Raw genomic sequence first — 22,177 nt, 5'->3', positions numbered from 1 at the left:
AAAACGCAAAAAATATTAAATGATTGGTGAGTGCTAAAAGATTCACTAAGAGCTACTATAGTCTCATATGGAAGACATAACGTGTTTTCTGCATATTCTTTCAAATTAAACTCGGGATCCTTCATAAAAATCTTTGATTTTGACAATTATTCATCCTTTTTGATATAAAAAAACAACAATTATATTAATTGTGGGAAATCTTATTTCGGAGTAAGAGTGTATCTTTAAGTAGCTTTGATCAAAATCAATAGTTTTGATAAACAGAGGATGCAGAACAGAAACATTACCATGTATCTACATATACATATAATAACATTTACAGAGATGTTTGCATAGATGTAAACCAGTAACAAAAAGAGTCATAATACAATAATGGCAATATTCACCGAGATCTTAGTGAAGATGTAGACCAGAAGGGCGAGAACGGCGAGATAGATCTGTATCCTGTTTCCCCCAAACCTCAACTTCAGATATTCTGGCATCGTGAACACCTGAAGAAGCAGAGCTCAGCATGGTAGTGTTCAATGCTTAAGTTTTATGGTGGGGATAATTGTGAGGTTACATGCATATCAAACGAGTCTAAACCCCCAGTTAGCACGTGGTCCAGTGAACATCATTCCAAGGCGGTGATCCCATCATTCATTCATTGATAAAAGCTATTCTGATGCGTGTCTTGTACTTAAGTGGTGTTTTTACGTCAGCGGCTCTTGTTCAGTGACGTTTGGACCTTGTGCATTGCCCCAAAACAGGGGTTTCATTTGATATTTTACTAGTATGCTTGGCCCTTTAGTTTCCATTGTATAATATGTGTATTGCTTGCAACTGTAAACAAATTAACGTGCGCAATGTTTATTATTAACAACACATTAGGCATGCGTTTTGTGACACAGTGGCATAAGTTGTTCATACGGAGTACATAATACATACAGATAATATCAAACAGAACCAAAGATGGTTGTTGATGTAAAAACAGTGTTCAGCCTTACCCCTGACGCCACGTAGACTGGAAGGAAGATGTACGCCAATATCATCAACACATACATCGCCTGAAATCAGATAAAACACTTTCTTGAATTAAAGTTCATAATTAGTGTATACTGATTTATTTTGGGACAAATGTGAAGACAGCTATACGCTGATATTTATCACCCTCGTGTCCGTTTCCTAGGAAACACCAGCACTAGGCTTCTGTTTGATAAAACATGCAAACTTAAACCTCGTGGAGCCCGAGCCCAAAACCTCTCGGTGGGAAGCGGGAAGCTTAACCGCGAGACCAGTGTGATCAAGGTGAGGCTCGAAAACAACCAGTTTGATGAGAGACGGACACTTCAGCCACAATAACCACAAGATCACCTCTTGGGTGATAGGCGGGCAGCTTAACCACAAGACAACTCTTATCATGGTGGAGCTCGAACCCACATCACTTGGGTGAGAGGCGGGCAGCTTAACCACAAGACAACTCTTATCATGGTGGAGCTCGAACCCACATCACTTGGGTGAGAGGCGGGCAGCTTAACCACAAGACAACTCTTATCATGGTGGAGAGGCGGGCAGCTTAACCACAAGACAACTCTTATCATGGTGGAGCTCGAACCCACATCACTTGGGTGAGAGGCGGGCAGCTTAACCACAAGACAACTCTTATCATGGTGGAGCTCGAACCCACATCACTTGGGTGAGAGGCGGACACATTTTCTACCATAACCACCAGACAAATCGTATCATGGTAGGGTTCGAACTCACAACCTCTGCGGGTAAGGCGGACAATTACCTCCAGACCTCCCTCATCCTGGTAGGGATTGAACACACAACCAGTTTGGTGAGGGGCAACAATAACCACGAGACCACTCTATCTCATTGGAGGTCGAACCCACATCCTCAAGTCTTAATACAAACGATGAAAAGTGTTTTGTTGGTACTTATAAATTCAACTTTCACTCACATTCAGCTCATACAGGTATATAGAAATACCGGCGGCCGCTCCTGATCCCACCATGCCGACAAAATGGAGACTACCAATGTTACTCGCAAATAACGACGCCCCAACCTGAAAAAACAAGGGGTTTGTTAAACACGAGTGGTTTATGAAGATAACTATATGCTTGACCGCCCCAATCCTCGGCGCTCAGTTTATTCTTAACGTAAAAATCATTTTGAATACCCCGCGCAAACTTACTGCAGAAACCTCCTATTTATGAATAATTAATTATATGACACCCTTAAGTTTGGGTGGTCGTCTGAGACACACCTCACACAATACGATTGGAATGTTCATTGCGTTAAGAAGTTTCGCCACGGTATATTCTGTAGAGTACTTGGACCAATGCAGTACATTTTTCTACTCAGTGCACCTCCCTTAAAGGGACTTGTTTGATACTAAATTGAAGAAAACGATACAATCATTACAAAACGTGTGTGTGTTTGTGTGTTGTGGGGAAGGGTAGGCTAATCTAAACCGGTAAAGTCAAGAAAAAAGTAGAAACTTTACACCGAAACCACTCGCCCACAAGGACTCTTTAATAAACAGATGGTTTATTTAATATTCAGCCTTTTGTTGAATCGCACTACTTATATTAATGTTGTTCAAAGACAATATTTAAGCATATATCAGCATTTGTTGAAGGATTCCACTCGTCAGTATCTTTGTTTTAACTTTCCTTATGATTTGCCACACTTTATTTCGTCATGAAAAAGGTGCATTTTTTACAAAACATGAGCGAGTTCCTTTAACTAAGACGCTCTTATCGGCATCAGTCACAATTCTATTTTAGGGGCCATACATTTAACTTCTGGGTGTTGTGCTTTTACTTATTATATTCAGGAAACTGGAGTGTGTAAAATTTGAAAAAGGAAAAGATAAGGGTTAGGACCTTAAACCTACCGGTATCCAGTTCATGTTTCTGCCGGCCAGAAAGTAGCCACCAGCGCTGCCTCTGTTCTTTCTGGCACTCTAAAATGGAAAATAAAGATCCAAATTGCCAACAAAAAAGTTCCCAACAACTTTTTCAAAGTCAATTTAAGAAAATAAACAATTTATGAAAAGAAATATAGCTGCGTACACAAATGGGAGACGGTGACATTGCTTTGTAGTTGGACAGATCAAAGCTTACAGCGTCAATTTATATCCAGTGATCATGACAAATAACATTCAGTTTTTAACAATATATACGAGATAACAAGGTAAAATTATCTTTTCTAAAAAATGTAAGTTAATCGAATGTTTCAATAAAGGTTTCTAAAACCAAACATGCTCACCCATAATCCGACAACAAGGACGAAGATGAAATAAGCGATGATGACGACGATATCGCCAACATGAAGTGCTGTTCCAGCAACCGTTTCCATGGTGATTGTCCCCTAGTAAGTATAGCCTTCTCTGAAATGTAAGTATTCATATTATTTGATGAGTTTTAGTTTAATGTTTTTTTAGGACGATGATGAAATAAACGTTGACGGCGAATATATCGCAGAGATCTAGAGCAGTTCCAGCAAACGCAATTATTCCACCAATCGTATACAGCCAACATGGTTAATTCTTGGGTTTGGTTAAAGTTAGCCAAATGTAATGATTAGGAATATGTTTTCAATAATTAATGTTGGTTAATCATAGATGTTTTATGTGTACATTAGCCATAAGAAAGCATTGGGATAACCATTCCAGTTGCATATAATTAGTTGCAGAGATACTTAAATAAATTACGTAACTGAATCACAAGTATTCAATAATTAAAATCAAATAATCTATAGCCTATAGAACTACATTTAAACCGCCATTTAAATTACAACAAAAGATTACTGCATTACGCTCGTCGCTCGATCGAATCATTATGGAATGGTTATCTTTTGAAAATGCAAAATACATAAAAAATATAAAAACAGATGTAACGGTTTGTCTGAGACTTTTTATTGATGGTTTTGAAGCGTACAGCACAATGAGCGCACCTAGCCCCGGCTTTAACCCCAAACCAGTGTTTGTGGGTATTTCGGATGAATGCTTAGGCTTTGTTTTTTTTTTCATCTCGTCTTATTTTAAGGCTATTATCTTGGTACATGTAGTTTTTTTTTGCTCCTGATACAGGGAATAATTATCCTTCGTATCCAGAATAGTTTTGTTGTGTTGTTGATGTTTTTATTCTGAGGACCTATTATTGTTAAAAAATAGGCATCATCAGAATAAAAATCAAATCTATGCACAAAGCTATTTGTGGGACTCTCAACAAAAGCATTCAAGTCCTTGTCGTTGTATAATGTATAATGCCATTGCCATGCTATACAGTGAAACTCTCATCCGCGACTGCACACGCGTCGTATATCATTATTTTGAAATTCAGCGTGCTATTGCCATACACTAGTATGCAGGTTGCGCTGTTTAAGATTGAGCTTTGAGCTTATTTTTGTTTAATTCATATGGTTATTTTTAAGATATAAGTGTATGGCCACACCCAGCAACATTTTGGGGTCCATATGGAAAGCCTATATGGATCGTTTATGGGATGTACAACAGGAGGGAAAATTATTATGCAACTTAAGTTATGGTCATACATCACTGGCTCCATTTACCGAATAGGACCATTATTCACATCGAGCAATTCGATTAGGCCAAATAGAAAAATAGGTGCGTTTCAGGTAACACTGCCAAAAAAATTAGGGTAGGTAGGTCGGAATATTTTTTATATATATATATATATATATATATATATATATATATATATATATATATATATTGATATAATGATTTCAGTAACTGTTGACTCAGAAAGTAACAAAAACAAGAGCTGTCACAGTATGTGACGAATGCCCCCAAATGTGACATTGACCTACGAACAAGGTCAGTACATGAAAAGTTGATCTTTCATTTATGTGTCAAATACATATGGCAAGTTATTTTAAATTTCCTCTGAACATAAAAAAATACCACTCATACTTGACAACCTACACTGTTATGTCCTTATATTCAGAATTCCCTTGTGAATAAACACTTAGTGTATCTTTCACCTTAGAGGTAGGGACATGGGTCTTGCACGCGACACGACGTCTTGGTATCAGGAACACATGTGGCAAGTTATTTTAAAATCTGTCCATACAAGGGAAAGTTACAGCCCGGACACGACAACCTATACTCTATGACCTTATATGCAGCACTCCATTGTGAATAAACACTATGTGTGACCTTGACCTTTGAGGTAGGGACACGGGTCTTGCACGCGACACGTCGTCTTGGTATATGCAACACATGTGGCAAGTTATTTTAAAATCTGTCCATACAAGAGAAAGTTACAGCCCGGACACGATAACCTATACTCTATGTCCTTATATGCAGCACTCCATTGTGAATAAACACTAAGTGTGACCTTGACCTTTGAGGTAGGGACACGGGTTTTGCACGCGACACGTCATCTTGGTATATGGAACACATGTGGCAAGTTATTTTAAAATCTGTCCATACAAGGGAAAGTTACAGCCCGGACACGACAATCTATACTCTATGTCCTTATATGCAGCACTCCATTGTGAATAAACACTAAGTGTGACCTTGACCTTTGAGGTAGGGACACGGGTCTTGCAGGCGACACGTCGTCTTGGTATGTGGAACACATGTGGCAAGTTATTTTAAAATCTGACCATTCAAGAGAAAGTAACAGCACGGACACGACAACCTATACTCTATGTCCTTATATGCAGCACTCCATTGTGAATAAACACTAAGTGTGACCTTGACCTTTGAGGTAGGGACACGGGTCTTGCAGGCGACACGTCGTCTTGGTATGTGGAACACATGTGGCAAGTTATTTTAAAATCTGACCATTCAAGAGAAAGTAACAGCACGGACACGACAACCTATACTCTATGTCTTTATATGCAGCACTCCATTGTGAATAAACACTAAGTGTGACCTTGACCTTTGAGGTAGGGACACGGGTCTTGCACGCGACACGTCGTCTTGGTATGTGGAACACATGTGGCAAGTTATTTTAAAATCTGTCCATACAAGGGAAAGTTACAGCCCGGACACGACAACCTATACTCTATGCTTATAGGCAGCACTCTATGGTGAATAAATACTAAGTGTGACCTTGACCTTTGAGGTAGGGACACGGGTCTTCACCGCGACACGTCGTCTTGGTATGTGGTACACATGTTGTAAGTTATTTTAAAATCTGTCCATACAAGGGAAAGTTACAGCCCGGACACGACAACCTCTATTCTATGCTTATATGCAGCACTCTAAGTGTGACCTTGACCTTTGAGGTAGGGGCACGGGTCTTGCACGCGACACATCGTCTTGGTATGTGGTATACATGTGCCAAGTTATTTTAAAATCTGTCCATACAAGAGAAAGTTACAGCCCGGACACGACAACCTATACTCTATGACCTTATATGCAGCACTCCATTGTGAATAAACACTATGTGTGACCTTGACCTTTGAGGTAGGGACACGGGTCTTGCACGCGACACGTCGTCTTGGTATATGCAACACATGTGGCAAGTTATTTTAAAATCTGTCCATACAAGAGAAAGTTACAGCCCGGACACGATAACCTATACTCTATGTCCTTATATGCAGCACTCCATTGTGAATAAACACTAAGTGTGACCTTGACCTTTGAGGTAGGGACACAGGTTTTGCACGCGACACGTCATCTTGGTATATGGAACACATGTGGCAAGTTATTTTAAAATCTGTCCATACAAGGGAAAGTTACAGCCCGGACACGACAATCTATACTCTATGTCCTTATATGCAGCACTCCATTGTGAATAAACACTAAGTGTGACCTTGACCTTTGAGGTAGGGACACGGGTCTTGCAGGCGACACGTCGTCTTGGTATGTGGAACGTATGTGGCAAGTTATTTTAAAATCTGACCATTCAAGAGAAAGTAACAGCACGGACACGACAACCTATACTCTATGTCCTTATATGCAGCAGATCAATGTGAATAAACACTAAGTGTGACCTTGACCTTTGAGGTAGGGACACGGGTCTTGCACGCGACACGTCGTCTTGGTATGTGGAACACATGTGGCAAGTTATTTTAAAATCTGTCCATACAAGGGAAAGTTACAGCCCGGACACGACAACCTATACTCTATGCTTATAGGCAGCACTCTATGGTGAATAAACACTAAGTGTGACCTTGACCTTTGAGGTAGGGACACGGGTCTTCCCCGCGACACGTCGTCTTAGTATGTGGTACACATGTGGTAAGTTATTTTAAAATCTGTCCATACCAGGGAAAGTTACAGCCCGGACACGACAACCTCTATTCTATGCTTATATGCAGCACTCTAAGTGTGACCTTGACCTTTGAGGTAGGGACACGAGTCTTGCACGCGACACATCGTCTTGGTATGTGGTACACATGTGCCAAGTTATTTTAAAATCTGTCCATACAAGAGAAAGTTACAGCCCGGACACGACAACCTATACTCTATGTCCTTATATGCAGCACTCCATTGTGAATAAACACTAAGTGTGACCTTGACCTTTGAGGTAGGGACACGAGTTTTGCACGCCACACGTTGTCTTGGTATGTGGAACACATGTAGCAAGTTATTTTAAAATCTGTCCATACATGGGAAAGTTACAGAGCCGGACGGACCGACGGACGGTGCGATTTTAATATGCCCACCTTCGGGGGCATAATAAAAGTCATCAATTTTCAGGTTTATCGGTAGTTTTTAAACATGTTCCATGCTTCAAAGGAAACATTCTTTATTTGTCTGGTTAAATACTTTGACAATGATGGTTGGATTTCAACTAAGTTATGGTACATCACTCTGCTATTATTTAAGACTTTCCAGGAACGGTTTTACTTTTCTTTATGCACCCTTTTGCTTTCAATCACCCTCTGTAGAATGCTAACCTCCCTGTAACATAATTACATGAAGAGTGGGACAGCAAATTTACCATATAAGCCATCAGCCAAGGAAACCTCAATGCTGTCAAGAGGACCTGGGGGTTCAGGTTTGAAGAACAAGTAACATGCAGGTTTTATTACCAAAATTGCACACTTAATTCTGACATATCAATCCGAAAGTCAGCATACATGCCATATTTTCTGGAGACCATTCAGGGGGATTTGTTCAAAAGGCTAAAAATTCAGGGGGATTTTGGTTGTATTCAGGGGTTTTTTTTAGCAGGTCTAAGTTGGCGAAATTTTAAAGTATTTTTAGACGCAAGTACGAAAAAATGTATTCAGATATAGTTCGCTTTGAAAACCTCTAACTTTTTCATTATACAGAATTATTTTATGTCATGATTTATCATATTCTTATGATACACTGTCATGTTATACTGTAATGCACTTGCAGAACAAAATATGTCATTGGAAAAATATGTTTTCGAGACAATTAAATTAAATTTGCCTTCCTCCAAAGTCTTTTAAAAAATTGTGCTTAATTCTATCAGCTTGATGACTTTCAAACAATAAGAGAATAGAATAAATATTATTAATTTCTTCCTTCCAAAATAGTAATATTTCTTTGCCTTTGATAATTACTACAAATTAATTGATCACTTGTTGTAAAACTTTCCTTTTGGCATTTCACCCTTGTGGGGTTGTTTCTTTACATTCAGTTTCACTCACATACTGTGGTTTCACTTACTTTGTCATTATTGCCTGATGTAAAATTTCTAAAAAAAAAAAAAAAAAAAAAATTTAAATTCCGGGGGATTTTTTTCTCCCGCCGGGAGACCGGGGGATGGATCGAAATTCCGGTGGATTCCCCCCCCCCCGCCGGGATATGGCATGTATGAGTCAGTATCTGGCACATATGTATCTGACAAGAAAATATAGTTCAAGAATTGAAATATACCTGCCACACAAGCACAAACTACCCGTAATTCACCTTTGAGTTCGGACAATCTAAAAATTCGGACATCCATTATTATTTTCAAAAATAATTAATTTTAGGTACCTAATTTTTGGACACCCAAAGGACATCGATTGTAACTTACAGTTACTAAGTCTCACAAACAAAAATTATTGATCTTTATCATTACAATGCCTGGCTAGATTACCTAACCGTATACATCACTGTGATAAGTTAATTAGTTACTACCTACTAAACGATTTATTGCCTTTTGAAAAGGATGTGTGATATATTTAATGGAGGATTAAAGAAAAAACAAGGGCAATCAGGATATTAAGAAAACACAGACATGACATGTTTGTAAAACGATCCGCCAGTAAACTTTGAAACTTGTACCACACTTTTAATATAGACTTTATGAAGCAATAATCGTATAGTAATACTCATTGAAACACCAATAGAACAACAAAAGTCAACACATTCAATGATACAGGTAACTATTTAATGTGATGAATTAAAGTTAAAAATGCAATACTTAAGTTACAATCCAACACACCACCCAGACACATTAATCCTGCATAGCAATATCCATGCTCTCCATGAGATCCTCGTGGGTAAAACTGTGAGTTATGTGACGTCACACAGAGTGACTGTTTGATCTGAAGCCGATAGAATGTGTTATTCATTTCAATGCATGTATACAATGGTGTTTAATGGGACTTTAATTAACTTGATAAAGGAGTTACACTTAAAGGCGTAATAACCATTGATAAGTACGGATAAATTAATAAGTGGTAAAATGCAGCCATGAAGAAAAAAGGCTTACCATACATGTAGATAAAATGTAAAAATGGTTATTTTCTATGAATTCGCAGAGCGAAAATTAATTATTTCAAGGTGTCCGAACTCTAAGCTGAAGTACGGTAAATACAGAAATCCAACTCTAATATTGTCAACTTTACGTACATACATTTCGTAACAAATGCTTTTCGTACCCAAATCACATTTTTTCAGGGTAAAATAGGTTAGGGTCGGCGGGAAAAAATAGGGTCGGTCGGGTAACCTGAAACAGACCTATTTTTTTATTTGGCCTTAGCTACATCGTTCTTATAGCCAATACAGACCAGTATTGAATACCACCCCTGGGCTAAGAATGATCATGTCGCCATTAGTGTACACTACTGGACAAACCGGCCTAATGATGATAATTGTTTCTGGAGGACAGTATTAGACCAAAGCACCATACATCGGATTAAGTAGGCATTAGTATAGAAGAAAAATGCATCTTCGAAAGGATCATGTACTTCATTACAATTAAATTGTTACACAATGATTTCGGCTTTCGTTCCTTATTTTTCAGTTTTGATAAGATTTCGAGCAGGTTAGTTCACATGCCATTTTGCTAATTTTATGAAGACTTTGGAAAGGACCGTAACTGACATTTCACAAATTGATGAACCTATACCTATGCTTTATTTAAAATGCACTTTCACGATGTCGTAATTTACTGTTTTTTCCCCTCTATTTCATCTTTATTAAATTGTGTAAATGAATCTGCATGCCATGAAATATAATTACAAAAAAATATGGTTGCTTATTGTGCTGCAGACTTTGTGCGACAAAGACACGGTGAAACAATAATTATACCCAATGAAAAATATGTAAGAAAGTTAAAAGAACCCTACCTGTTTAATATGTCCAAATCCAAATAATGCAACTATTGCGCGCAAATTGAAGTAGGGCTAACACTCTAAGACCGGAAAGACAAATAAGATAAAAGTATCGAGGTCAATGACACTAGTATTAAACAAAGGGTTCTGTAATGATAAGGTACCACAATAGACACCATTTTCATTTATAAGCGTGTTTGTTTTGGATAAGACGATATCTAAACATAGTTTGATATTCGTGCTAAGATCAAATGGATGAACGCATGAATTATTGGTTGTAAAAATGACAATGAAGTGTTATATATATATGTTGCTTCGTAGATGTATATGAAAAAGTTCACTTAATATGTTATATAATGTACTTGTCCAAAGTAGTTTGTATTTCTCACCTTTGCAATTTGGATACGTCTATCTAAATATGTTGTTGTTCATGACCAAACGCTTAAAAGTATTGCCAATAAAACTGGACATTATATCAGTGTTTATGATATTCAACTTACACACTGGTAACTTATCAAACATGCACTCATCCAAATTACTTTAAAATTTATTTTTCTCCGAAACCGTAATTAACAAATAGTTACGTTATTTCTTTAAAATCCTGTTGCACAGTTTAAATTGGAGCATGTACGCGTGGTTTACTTGTTGCTTTTATTAGCAGCCCTTGTCAAAATGTGTTGTAATATATTTCAGTTGTTCAGGAAAAATGAAAATTTAATAATGGTCTAAATGTAATCTAAGAGATGATTTTGTTCAGTCATTATATTGAAGTTTATAACGTCCATAGATATATATGACTTGTTGAACTACAAAACAAGAGGACCCGAAGGGCGCTGGAATCGCTCACCTGATATATATAACTCTGGCCATGGCATTTGGTCAAATTGTTTGGTCAAATTTGGCCGAGTCATATATTTTATTTTTTAATTATGATTAAGATTAGTGAATAAAGAAGGTGGTGGAGTGGTAACAAGTTAAATAATGGCATTGTTTATATATCAAGGACAATAGCTGTTCTGGTCAGAGTTGACACATAATCGAAATAAGCCGACATAATATTTATATTATGATAATACATATTCGTTTTACATATCGTTATGGAAGGTGGAGAACTGAAAATGCGGTTGAATAAAGCGGTTTTTATCAATCAAGGGGAATAACTTCTGACTTTATGGTCAACTTTGTCCCATAATCGAACTAGGCAGAGACACTCTAGTCATACCTATTCTATCAAAATATGTTTAGGATTGGTGTATGAATGAAGGTGACAGAGTTTAAACAATGTTAAATTGGCCTTTTGTTTTCGATTAAGCAAGGGAAATAACTCCCGACCTATTGGTCAGATTCGGCACATAATCAAACTTGTCAATATTTTAAAGTCATAGTTTTCAATTTTAATATAATTAAGTTTGTGGAGGAAACTAAGGTAATAGAGTCGTCACAATGTTCGATATGGGGATAAATGGCATGTTTGTATAAATCAAGGCCCAATTGACTCATAATCGAACCTGGTCGACCCTTGTGGTCGGACACCGGACAAACGTCGATCTCATCTTTGATCACTTCGTAATTAAGTGAGCTATAAACCGTTTCATATATGCCGTATGCTGAGTATTTGAAAGAGACCAAAGAAACCCTCGCGTGAGAGGCGAACACCTTAACCACAAGACCGCTCTCATGATCGTGGAACTCACCCACAACCTCGTGTGTGAGAGGCTGCCACCATAACCTCAAGACCACTCTCATCCTGGTGGGTATTGAACCCACAACGTCTTTGTTGAGAGGCTGACACCTTAACCATTATACCACTCTCGTCCTGGTGGGACTCAAACCCACAACCTCGTGTGCGAAAGGCGGACACCTTAACCAAATGACCACTCTCGTCCTGGTGGGAGTCAAACCCACAACCTCGTGTGTGAGAGACAGACACCTTAACCAGAAGACCACTCTCATCCTGGTGGGACTCGAACCCACAAACTCTTGTGTGAGACACACCTTAACCAGAAGACCTCTCTCATCCTGGTAGGACTGGAACACGCAACCTCCTGTGTGAGAGGATGGAACCTTAACTACAAGTCTACTCTCACCCTGGAAGGACTCGAACCAATAACTTTCTGTGTGAGAGGCGGACGCCTTAACCACAACACCACTCTCGTCCTGGTGGGACTCGAACCCACGACCTCTTGTGTGAGAGGCGGACGCCTTAACCAGAAGACCACTCTCGTCCTGGTGGGACCCGAATCCACGACCTCTTGTGTAAGAGACAGACACCTTAAACACAAGACACCTCTCACCCTGGTGGGACTCGAATCCACAACCTCTTGTGTAAGAGACAGACACCTTAAACACAAGACAACTCTCACCCTGGTGGGACTCGAATCCACAACCTCGTGAGTAAGAGACAGACACATTAACCACAAGACACCTCTCACCCTGGTGGGACTCGAATCCACAACCTCTTGTGTAAGAGACAGACACCTTAACCACAAGACCACTCTCACCCTGGTGGGACTCGAATCCACAACCTCGTGTGTAAGAGACAGACACCTTAACCACAAGACAACTCTCGTCCTGGTGGGACCCGAACACCCGACCTCATGTGTGAGAGGCGCACACCTTAACCAGAAGACAATTCTCGTCCTGGTGGGACTCGAACCGACGACCTCTTGTGTAAGCAGCGGACATTGTTACCACAATACCACACTCGTCCTGGTAGGACTCGAACCCACGACTTCTTGTGTGAGAGGCGGACGCCTTAACCAGAAGACCACTCTCGTCCTGGTGGGACTCGAACCGACGACCTCTTGTGTAAGCAGCGGACATTGTTACCACAATACCACACTCGTTCTGGCAGGACTCGAACCGAAGACCTCTTATGTGAGAGGCGGAGGCCTTAACCACAAGACAACTCTCGTCCTGGTGGGACTCGAACCCACAACTACTTGTGCAATAAGTGGACACCTTAACTAAAAGACCACTCTCGTCCTGGTGGGACTCGAACCGACGACCTCTTGTGTAAGCAGCGAACATTGTTACCACAATACCACCCTCGTCCTGGTAGGACTCGAACCGACGACCTCTTTTGTGAGAGGCGGACGCATTAACCACAAGACTGTTCTTGTCCTGGTGGGACTGACCCATAGCAACTGTGCACACAAGATTCCGTTCAAAAGGCGGACAAAACGCATATTTTCGTAAGTACATGTATATGAAAGATAACAGCGGTGATATTTCGTAATGATTCGGAAGTTTTAACACACACATAAATAAAAAATGAGTCTCTCATTAACACGTTAATGGCCGCCTCATGTATGCCATAACTGTCATATTATTTAAACCCGGTTTTGAAAATTCATTCCCTCACGAATTCAGTTTTCAAACATTTTCATTTTAAGGTACAAATACAATTGAAAGTTACCTCAAACAAATGCATTTGTAATAGTTATTTTTACAAACATGATTTACAGTGTATTACAATAATCATTCAAATTGAAAATTTACACGTTATATTGGATAATCATAACATAAACAGGTCGCTAGAATTTCTATGAGACGTTAGACATTCTTTAACCAAATCTCATGTCCGTAGTAAATACAGTATTGATCGGTCGACCACAGTGTACAAGATTGATCGTGATATTATATTCGGTGGAGCGAAATATTACTCTCCTTACTTTATATACATGTATTTAAAACACAAGTTATAATTCTGAAAGTGTTAAATAAAACAATTTATTGGGGATAATAGTGTCCATAATGATAAATTAACAATACAGCGAATCAAATAAAGTATTAAAGAAGTACTTGCCTGATTAATCCATTTATTTATGAACTACTTCAACAAAAATGGTTTAAGTACATGTACCTAATGTATACTGAATTTATTGGTATAGCAAGTCTAAACGTCTAAAGTCGATTTAGGTTTGTTTTATACGATGTTTCCATAAATAAAGCCGGTCATTTGATAACAGAAATAACAATGCAATTATTGAGTAGTAGAATTTTAGTTTCACTTTGAACTAAATAGAGTTCCATCCGGGGCTTTAAGGGCACAATATAGGTTGATCAGAAAAATAGCCTCTATAAATGTTTTTCTTTAATAATAGCAACGTGGCCACACATTCCTCAGACCAAAGGCACCATAACTCTTATATGTTTTTGTTTGTACACAAATCATATGTTTTTTGTTTTGTTTTTATCATTAAAGCTGCACTGTCTCACAGATTGAACGTTTTGACATTTTTTTTATTTTTTGTCTTGGAACGAGCCAATTTTTGCGAACATCCATGGAAACCAGTGTTATAAGACTGCTGACAAAAAAAAATCGCAGCTTTTTAGTTTTAAGTTCAAAAATTAATGTGTTATGCATTTTTCTTAACGGTTTAAGCCATAAAACATTAATTTTTGATGGAAATTTGCAAATCTGCGCGATCTGATCTTTTGTCAGCAATCTTTTATCATTGTTTTGCAGATATTTACGCAAAAATTTGCTCTTTCCAAGACAAAAACAAAGTTGTAAAAATGGTATATCTGCGAGAGTGCAGCTATAAAGGCAAATGAGTTAACATAGTTTAATGCAGTATTTAAAAAAGGAAGGCAGCAACCTATTTTGTGCCCATTTAAAGCCGCAAAAAAAACGACTGTCACTTTGTAATTAATCATGAGAAACTTGTGAAGGTTTTAGAACTGAAACCACAACAAATGTAAAATGAAGAATATATGAACAAAATTTACTAACAATTGATCCAAAATTCCGCGATTTTTCTTTTATAGTAATTAAGTCCCGTATAACAATGTCAGATAAAGCTCTGCTGAATAAAGTGGGTGGTGTTCCCTTTGAGTTTTGAGTATCTTTTTATTAAGATAATTAAGGTTTAACTTTTAAACTATAAAAATGCCATTTTATAAAACCAAGTTTAAGTAAGTTATTTGAATAAATGCAAGAAGATACTTATACTTGCTATATGCTTACGATATTATAAGAAAATGCATGGGGTCTGGGATTTGACAAAATTTTAAAATACCCTATACTGTTTCATATTACAGTATAGGGTATTTTTGAATTTTGTCAAATCTAATTTTATGTTTTTGCAATGTATTATATTGATGATATACATGTTCAAGTATGTATAAAATATTATTTTGGCTAGTTGAATTAATTATTGTGACTTTAATGAACCTTTGTCATCAAGCCACTGTGTTTTCAGTCAAAACTATTGTATGCATATCTTTACTCAAGAATTGATATCGTTGATTCCATTGTGTACAACGCATTGAACCTTGCTTATTGATGTTCTACAACGATTACTACATATGCATTTTTCGCAGTTTTTGCGCATTTTCGAATTTACTCGGATTGTCTCCCTCATAAGTTAGTTTAATCAAAGTGCTGACAGCACTGATGGACTATGGCTACATTTAGGGACAAGATGACAACTTTATTATATGCATTGAAAAAAAAAACATAAATGGCTTACACCACAAGGGAGCACTGTTGAATGGGCTAGTTTGTACATGACACCGAAAATGCGTGCGAGCTGCATAGAAAATGGTTAAAGCCTCGTAAAGGGTGGGTGGGTGGGGGGTGGGGGGTTCGTTCCATCTTTATGTATGCTAATGCTAGTGCGTTAGCTTTACCATGGACCTATAAATCATGGATTGGCAACTCTCATCTGTGTTAATGCGATAATCTCAAATTCACGCGTGCAGCGGGATTTCATTCCGAGATCTTACCGTGTGGTCATTTTCGAGACGTCCGACATCGGCCGAATATATACATGTAGGAAAACATTAATTCAAATTGACTCAAATGCGCGGTACTTTCATCTGAGTTGATAATAGTCCAATTGAATCTGATTAAAATCACAGTTATTAATTATAATTAAATCTATAACGAACAAGGCATTATTAGCAGAGTTGGCGGAAATAACCAAAGATCGCCGTTAATCACCGATCAGAGATTCGGCGGAATTTTCCGATATTTGCCGAGCGTGCGCTGAGGATTGTGGGTAAATTATTATTTCTTATCATTTCACCGATATGGGGCAGTTGCCAGTCCATGGTTTATAGGTCCGTGGTTTTACATATCTCGAAATGCATTCATATATAAAATTCATAGCACTGAGAGTGCTGAATGCGGCAATACATTTATTATACTGTCAGTCAAGTTTGTTGAATAGAAAAATATAAATCTTATATCCTCGAAAGTTGAATGAAGGGAGCTTGCACGGAAGTAATGATTTCAAATGAAGTCTTTGAAATGCTAAGGAAGTAAGGTGTTGATAAGGAAGTTATTGGTAAGTATGAATGAGTGTAGTTGCTAAGGTTGTCATTTGTAACTAGGGAAGCCATGGGTTGCTGAGAAAGTCATGGTTGCTCAGGTAGCCATTGGTTACTATGGATGCAAGTTGCCGCTTAGGAAGTAAGTGGTTGCTAAGAAGGCGTCGGATGCTTATAAATGTATTCGTTGCTAAAGAAGAAAGTGGTCGTTAAGTAAGTCAATGGTTGCTATGAAGGTCATTGGTTGCTAAAAAGTTAATCATTGGTTGCCATTGATGTAAGTAGTAGCTGAAAAAGTATGTGGTTGCTAAGGCAGTCATTGGCTGCTACAGAAGTAGTAAGTGACTTAGTAAGTCAATGGTTGCCAAGTAAGTCATTATTTGCTTAGAGGTAAGATGGTTGCGAAGGAAGTCATTAATCACTTAAGAAATCATTGGTTGCTCAGTGAGTAAGTGGTTCATAATAAAGATATTGATTACTAAGGAAGCCATTGGTTATTAAGGAGGTTGCTGGTTGATAAAGAAGAAAGTTGTTGCTAAAGAAGTCTAACTTTGTTAATGAAGTGACTGGTTTTAAGTTTGTTACAAAATACTACACGAGGTGACATACCAAATACAAAGGGTCTCAGGCGGGGCCTTTAGTTTCTTAGATTTTTAACGATTTTACTATATTTCGTTCCAGACCCTTGCATTTGGTATGCTAGCATCTGTGGTAAGGAAAAGGTTTGGAAAAGTGAATAATTATTTTCTCCGTCTTAATTTGTATTCACCGGATAGATCAATAAATACACAGGCTTGGCCATTCTTGAATAGTCTTCTGTAACTGCCCCAAGAGCTCAGTACCTCATTGGTTGCGTAAGATTGCAGGTTCATGATCCCCCAACGTGTCATACCGAAGAAGACGTTGACAATTGAATCCAATTCATCGGAATTATTGCTTCTCACTTGAATGTGTTTAACGAAACACATTCAAGTGAGAAGCAATAATTCCGATGAATCTGATATTGCAAAATATTTTCGATACTGTGCTAATTCTTATCATTCTCATAAGTTTCTGTTTTCTTGCGTTAGTTAAATTAGTTTCTGTTTCTGCTTATTTCTTTCTCGCGTTAATTAGATAAGTTTTTATTTTGCTGAAGTTTTTTTTGTATTGTGTTTATTAAATAAGTTTCTGTTTCTGCTAAGGCTTTTTAAGTTTTCTTAATAGCTGGATTTTTCGTGTGTTCAATAAAGTGACTAATGTGTTAATTCAGCAGGTGTGGATATAATTTATTGTGTTTATTAAAGTGTTAAACTGACAATTTGACAAGTGTGCTAAGTGGAATAGGCATACTAAGGACAAGAAGCCGAAGGTTAGTTCCGAGTTTTACCTCCCGGTGGAATCAATCTAGCGGCCAAGTCGAAAATTTTGACAATATTGCGGACATGACCATCATATATGCATTTAAAAAGGTCCAATTCTGAGCGGGTGACTCTCGGGGTAGAGAGATAAATCAACCCTTATAAATCGACCCCTGAGACATTCAGGCCCCTTACTTTTTAAGTTTCTATTTTAAATATAAACAAATATAACATAGTAGAAATGAAATGTTAAATTTTATCACAATGATGTAGATGTAATGCAATACGTTTTTTGAGTGAATTCCAAAGTTAATACTAGTATTGTCCCTTGAGAAGGCGGCCGTCTCCCGCTTTGCAATATATACTATAAATCATAGATACCAGTTAACTGTTATAAAATAAAAGCGTTAGACGTGGATATGAGGATATAACACCACCAAGATCTGCTGTTTATGTATGGTTTTGGAAATGTGTGTGTCACTCAGGATGTATGTTTTACAAACTTGAGCATCACGTAAAACTTTGCATGACGCAAAATTTGTACAACGTAATAAGTTCGCTGTACAACTATTTTAAATCACTGCCAAATCTTGTCTGGTACCTGCTTACTGAAGTTCAATTACAGTTCGGCAGTGAATGTTGAAGGAACTCCAGGCTGTGCTCCTGAAAATATCAAAAGCAACTTTGGCAACCTTTAGATGAAGTAATCATAAATTAAAGATATTACCTTACGATGTACACCGTGAATACCGATTTTGTTTGCATTTATTCACACACTTGGATGTCATGCCCTTTTCCAGTGTCCTCACTATGAGGGTATAAGGACAGAGTTTTAATTGGTATAGTGGTCAGAGTGACTACGTATGATTCCTGTACTAATAAACATGTCGCATTTTTGTTTCACTACGTTTAAACTACATAACACAGTCAGGTCAGCAAGGTGGCACTAATTATATTATTGTTGTAAACATGTTTTTTCTGTATTCTGGCACAGAGAATGCATTGAAGTAAAAAATATACATAAGTACAATAAGGGCCGAAAGTTACCCGTAATCAGGGGCCGAAATGTCTTCAGGGTGGGGCCGATTTGGTAAGGAACCGAAAAGTCTTTCCACAAGTGACCGATTTGGTAAGGGACCGAACTATTGATATAAAGACGCCCGCGAACTGATGTCCAAAAATGCGTATATCTCGCGCATCTGAATTTGTCAGGTTCATATAATTTGTCTAATGTTTTATATAAAGTGTATATCATATATTTGGAACAAGATGCACTGTATAGTCCGAGTTTCTGAATGAGACTATTGATATTCATGATGACACACGCTATCAACTGTCCAAAATTGCGAATACCTAGCGTAAATAAATGTGTACTATCTCGTAGTATATCTAGAAAAGCTAGATATAAAATTGTCAATGGTGTTAAACGATCTGTTATGTTATATTAATTCCTCAGGTATATACATAATATTCTATTCATGCTCCGTGAATTCACATTATCGAACCATGTACCATAGTAGTGTTTGAGCAATGGAAAATAATTTCTTTCATAGTTAAAATCAAACAATACATAACTTATATCAAAGAGTAGATGTTCAACAGCTTTAACCCATGATCGTTATATATTTCACCGAGTCTGCACCAAAATTTATATTTCACGAATGAGTGGCGTAGAGATAATATTCACTCTTGATATTTACGAGAAGAAATATGTTGCTTGATCAAATTTATATTTTCGCTGTTTGTAAGAATGAAATATCAATTTTATTTCACCGATAAATCTTTAAAACCACCGGAAATTATATCAATTTTTTTTTTATCTTAAATGGTAGATTTGGAAAAGATAAGGGCATAGACAAAAATACCGCTAAACAACTTCCGTATAAGATCTCATAAGTCCGCCTGAATAACATACTATAATTTGATATACATTATTTAAACTCACTTTCGGACGTAAAAGCTCTTATAATAATCCCACGGCTTAGACCATGGTTCGGGCCAAAGTGTATACAAACAATTAATTTGAGATTGTTTATAACCGAGCAAAACGGCAGTATAATATTGTTAAATCGGAGAATAATAATGTTGCTAAACCGTACATGCCAGAATTATAAACGTACGATGAATTTCTATATCAGGCAACACAAATTTAATAAAAGCTAAGACCTTGAGGAAAATGCAGCATAATCATCCAAAAACATACTGGTCTTAAACAAACTGGCCTTGATATAAAGCTAATGGCGAAACGTCAAGAGAGATTTTTACAATGACAAAAATCTACCGATTAATACCGAAAATGCTGTATTTTATAATTCAACCAAGTTCAAGTTTTATTAAGTAATTTACGGCCACCGGCCCATAATACAGAACATATTTACATCAATGTCATTCAAAAATACCATTGTCATTTCCATGTCTATATGACAATATTAACAATATTATAGAAACCTATCAACATTTAGTTATTTTTCATAATTGCATGAATGAATTGGCATGTCTTTAACAAAGTGTTATAATTTTTACATGACAGTTTGCTATGAAATACTTCCACTGTAGAGTTTGCAGTTGTTATACTACCTAAGTAAAAACATCGTATTATATCATATTTCTTGCATTCAAAGAAAACATGGTACTCATCTTCAACTACATCTATGCCATTGTCAAAACAAAAGGCACAAAGTCTATCCTCACGTACAATTCCTAGATGTCTACCAGTCTCTATACCAAATTTGTGACTAGAACATCTGAATTTTGCAAAACTTTTGCGTAAATAGAACGGAAAATTTGCACAAGGATAGTATTCAACATCGAGTAGAGTTTTAAAGTATTTATAGTGCTGGCATCTAGAAGATTCGTTTATGTTACGATACCAATCTTGTTTTAAACTATCCGATACACGGCATTTAAACGTTTCAATGAATAACTGTATATCGCCAACTTCCTGACTAACCCATACGAAGCCAAAATCAAATTTAAACAAGGTTTCCCTAACCTCAGAAGCCCACGTTCGCCTACCTATGTCATCTAGCCGTTTTAACATACAATAACAGTTTTTGGGATAACGATAGTTCGGCATAATAAGTAATTTGCACCAATACTTTATAAATCTGCATGTATAGTCCAAAAAAAGAGGTAAACGACCACATTCCCCAAAAGCAACATCATTATTGACAGACTTATTCACTCCTAAAAACCTTTTACAATATTGAATCTGAACACGTTCTACTATAGGTGAATATTTTGTACCCCATATTTCGGATCCATAAAGTAATACAGGTTTCACCATTGAATAAAATATTTTAAAGCTTTCAGCGTAGTTAAGATATCCAAATTTACGTTGAAAACCTTGGATGCAGTTAACCGATTTGGTAGCTTGCATAGCTAGCTTACTTAAGGCTTTGGACCATGACAGCTTTGGAGTAAATATCAAGCCCATGTATTTATAAAATGAAACAACCTTAATTGGCGTAACACCGAAGGACCACTTTTCCGTGCCTCACTATTATAATGATTAAGATACACTTAATTCATCTTCTTTAGGAATTTAGAACATGTTTAATAAATGCAAAGCCTCAAGTCCATCTGATTATATATGTCACGAATATATAGTCAACCATGCAAATTACGTTTACTTATATACGTACAATTTCATTAACATTATTGCATAAAATGTGTGTTTTCGGTCCGTTATCGTAGTCTGTTAAAACGTAAAAACCCGGTCGTTATCGGTAGAAATCGTGCATTATTCATGAAATTTACTGGCTTTGTTTTACATAAGCGCTATCAGAGCCCGCTTCATAACAATGGACGTTTTCAGTACATTAACCGGCTTTTTGTTTTACATAAACGCTATCAGGGCCCTCATCATAACGCTTAGCGATCTGGTTTCTGACCGAAAGTGGGTCAACGATGCAGACTTTTTCACAAAAACATCTTTCAGCATATATATAGCTGTATACAATTATTAAGAAAATGAAAACAAATCACATTGCACTTACACATTTTCTTCTGAGTTGTCTTTTCCTGGCAAGCTGAGGTGTGTTCACTAGATAGTACTTTTTGCAGTTGTT

General features: G+C 37.3%; 1 protein-coding gene across 1 annotated transcript in view; it reads right to left on the bottom strand.

The window, feature by feature from the left end:
- LOC128224797 (sodium/glucose cotransporter 4-like) overlaps nucleotides 1–14,460 on the bottom strand; it is a 28,466-nt gene extending 14,006 nt beyond the window's left edge. The window contains exons 1-6 of the mRNA XM_052934849.1: nucleotides 14,297–14,460; nucleotides 3,256–3,376; nucleotides 2,882–2,950; nucleotides 1,943–2,047; nucleotides 987–1,046; nucleotides 387–491 (exon numbers count right to left, since the gene is read on the bottom strand). Coding sequence (XP_052790809.1) covers nucleotides 387–491; nucleotides 987–1,046; nucleotides 1,943–2,047; nucleotides 2,882–2,950; nucleotides 3,256–3,345 — 429 coding nt within the window. The 5' untranslated portion in view covers nucleotides 3,346–3,376; nucleotides 14,297–14,460. The remainder of the gene's footprint in view (nucleotides 1–386; nucleotides 492–986; nucleotides 1,047–1,942; nucleotides 2,048–2,881; nucleotides 2,951–3,255; nucleotides 3,377–14,296) is intronic.
- Nucleotides 14,461–22,177: the final 7,717 nt, after the last annotated feature.

Source organism: Mya arenaria, chromosome 17, assembly GCF_026914265.1.
Source record: "Mya arenaria isolate MELC-2E11 chromosome 17, ASM2691426v1".
Lineage (NCBI taxonomy): Eukaryota > Metazoa > Mollusca > Bivalvia > Myida > Myidae > Mya > Mya arenaria.
The sequence above is the reverse complement of the archived record's forward strand: the minus strand, read 5'-3'. Positions and strand labels throughout refer to the sequence as shown.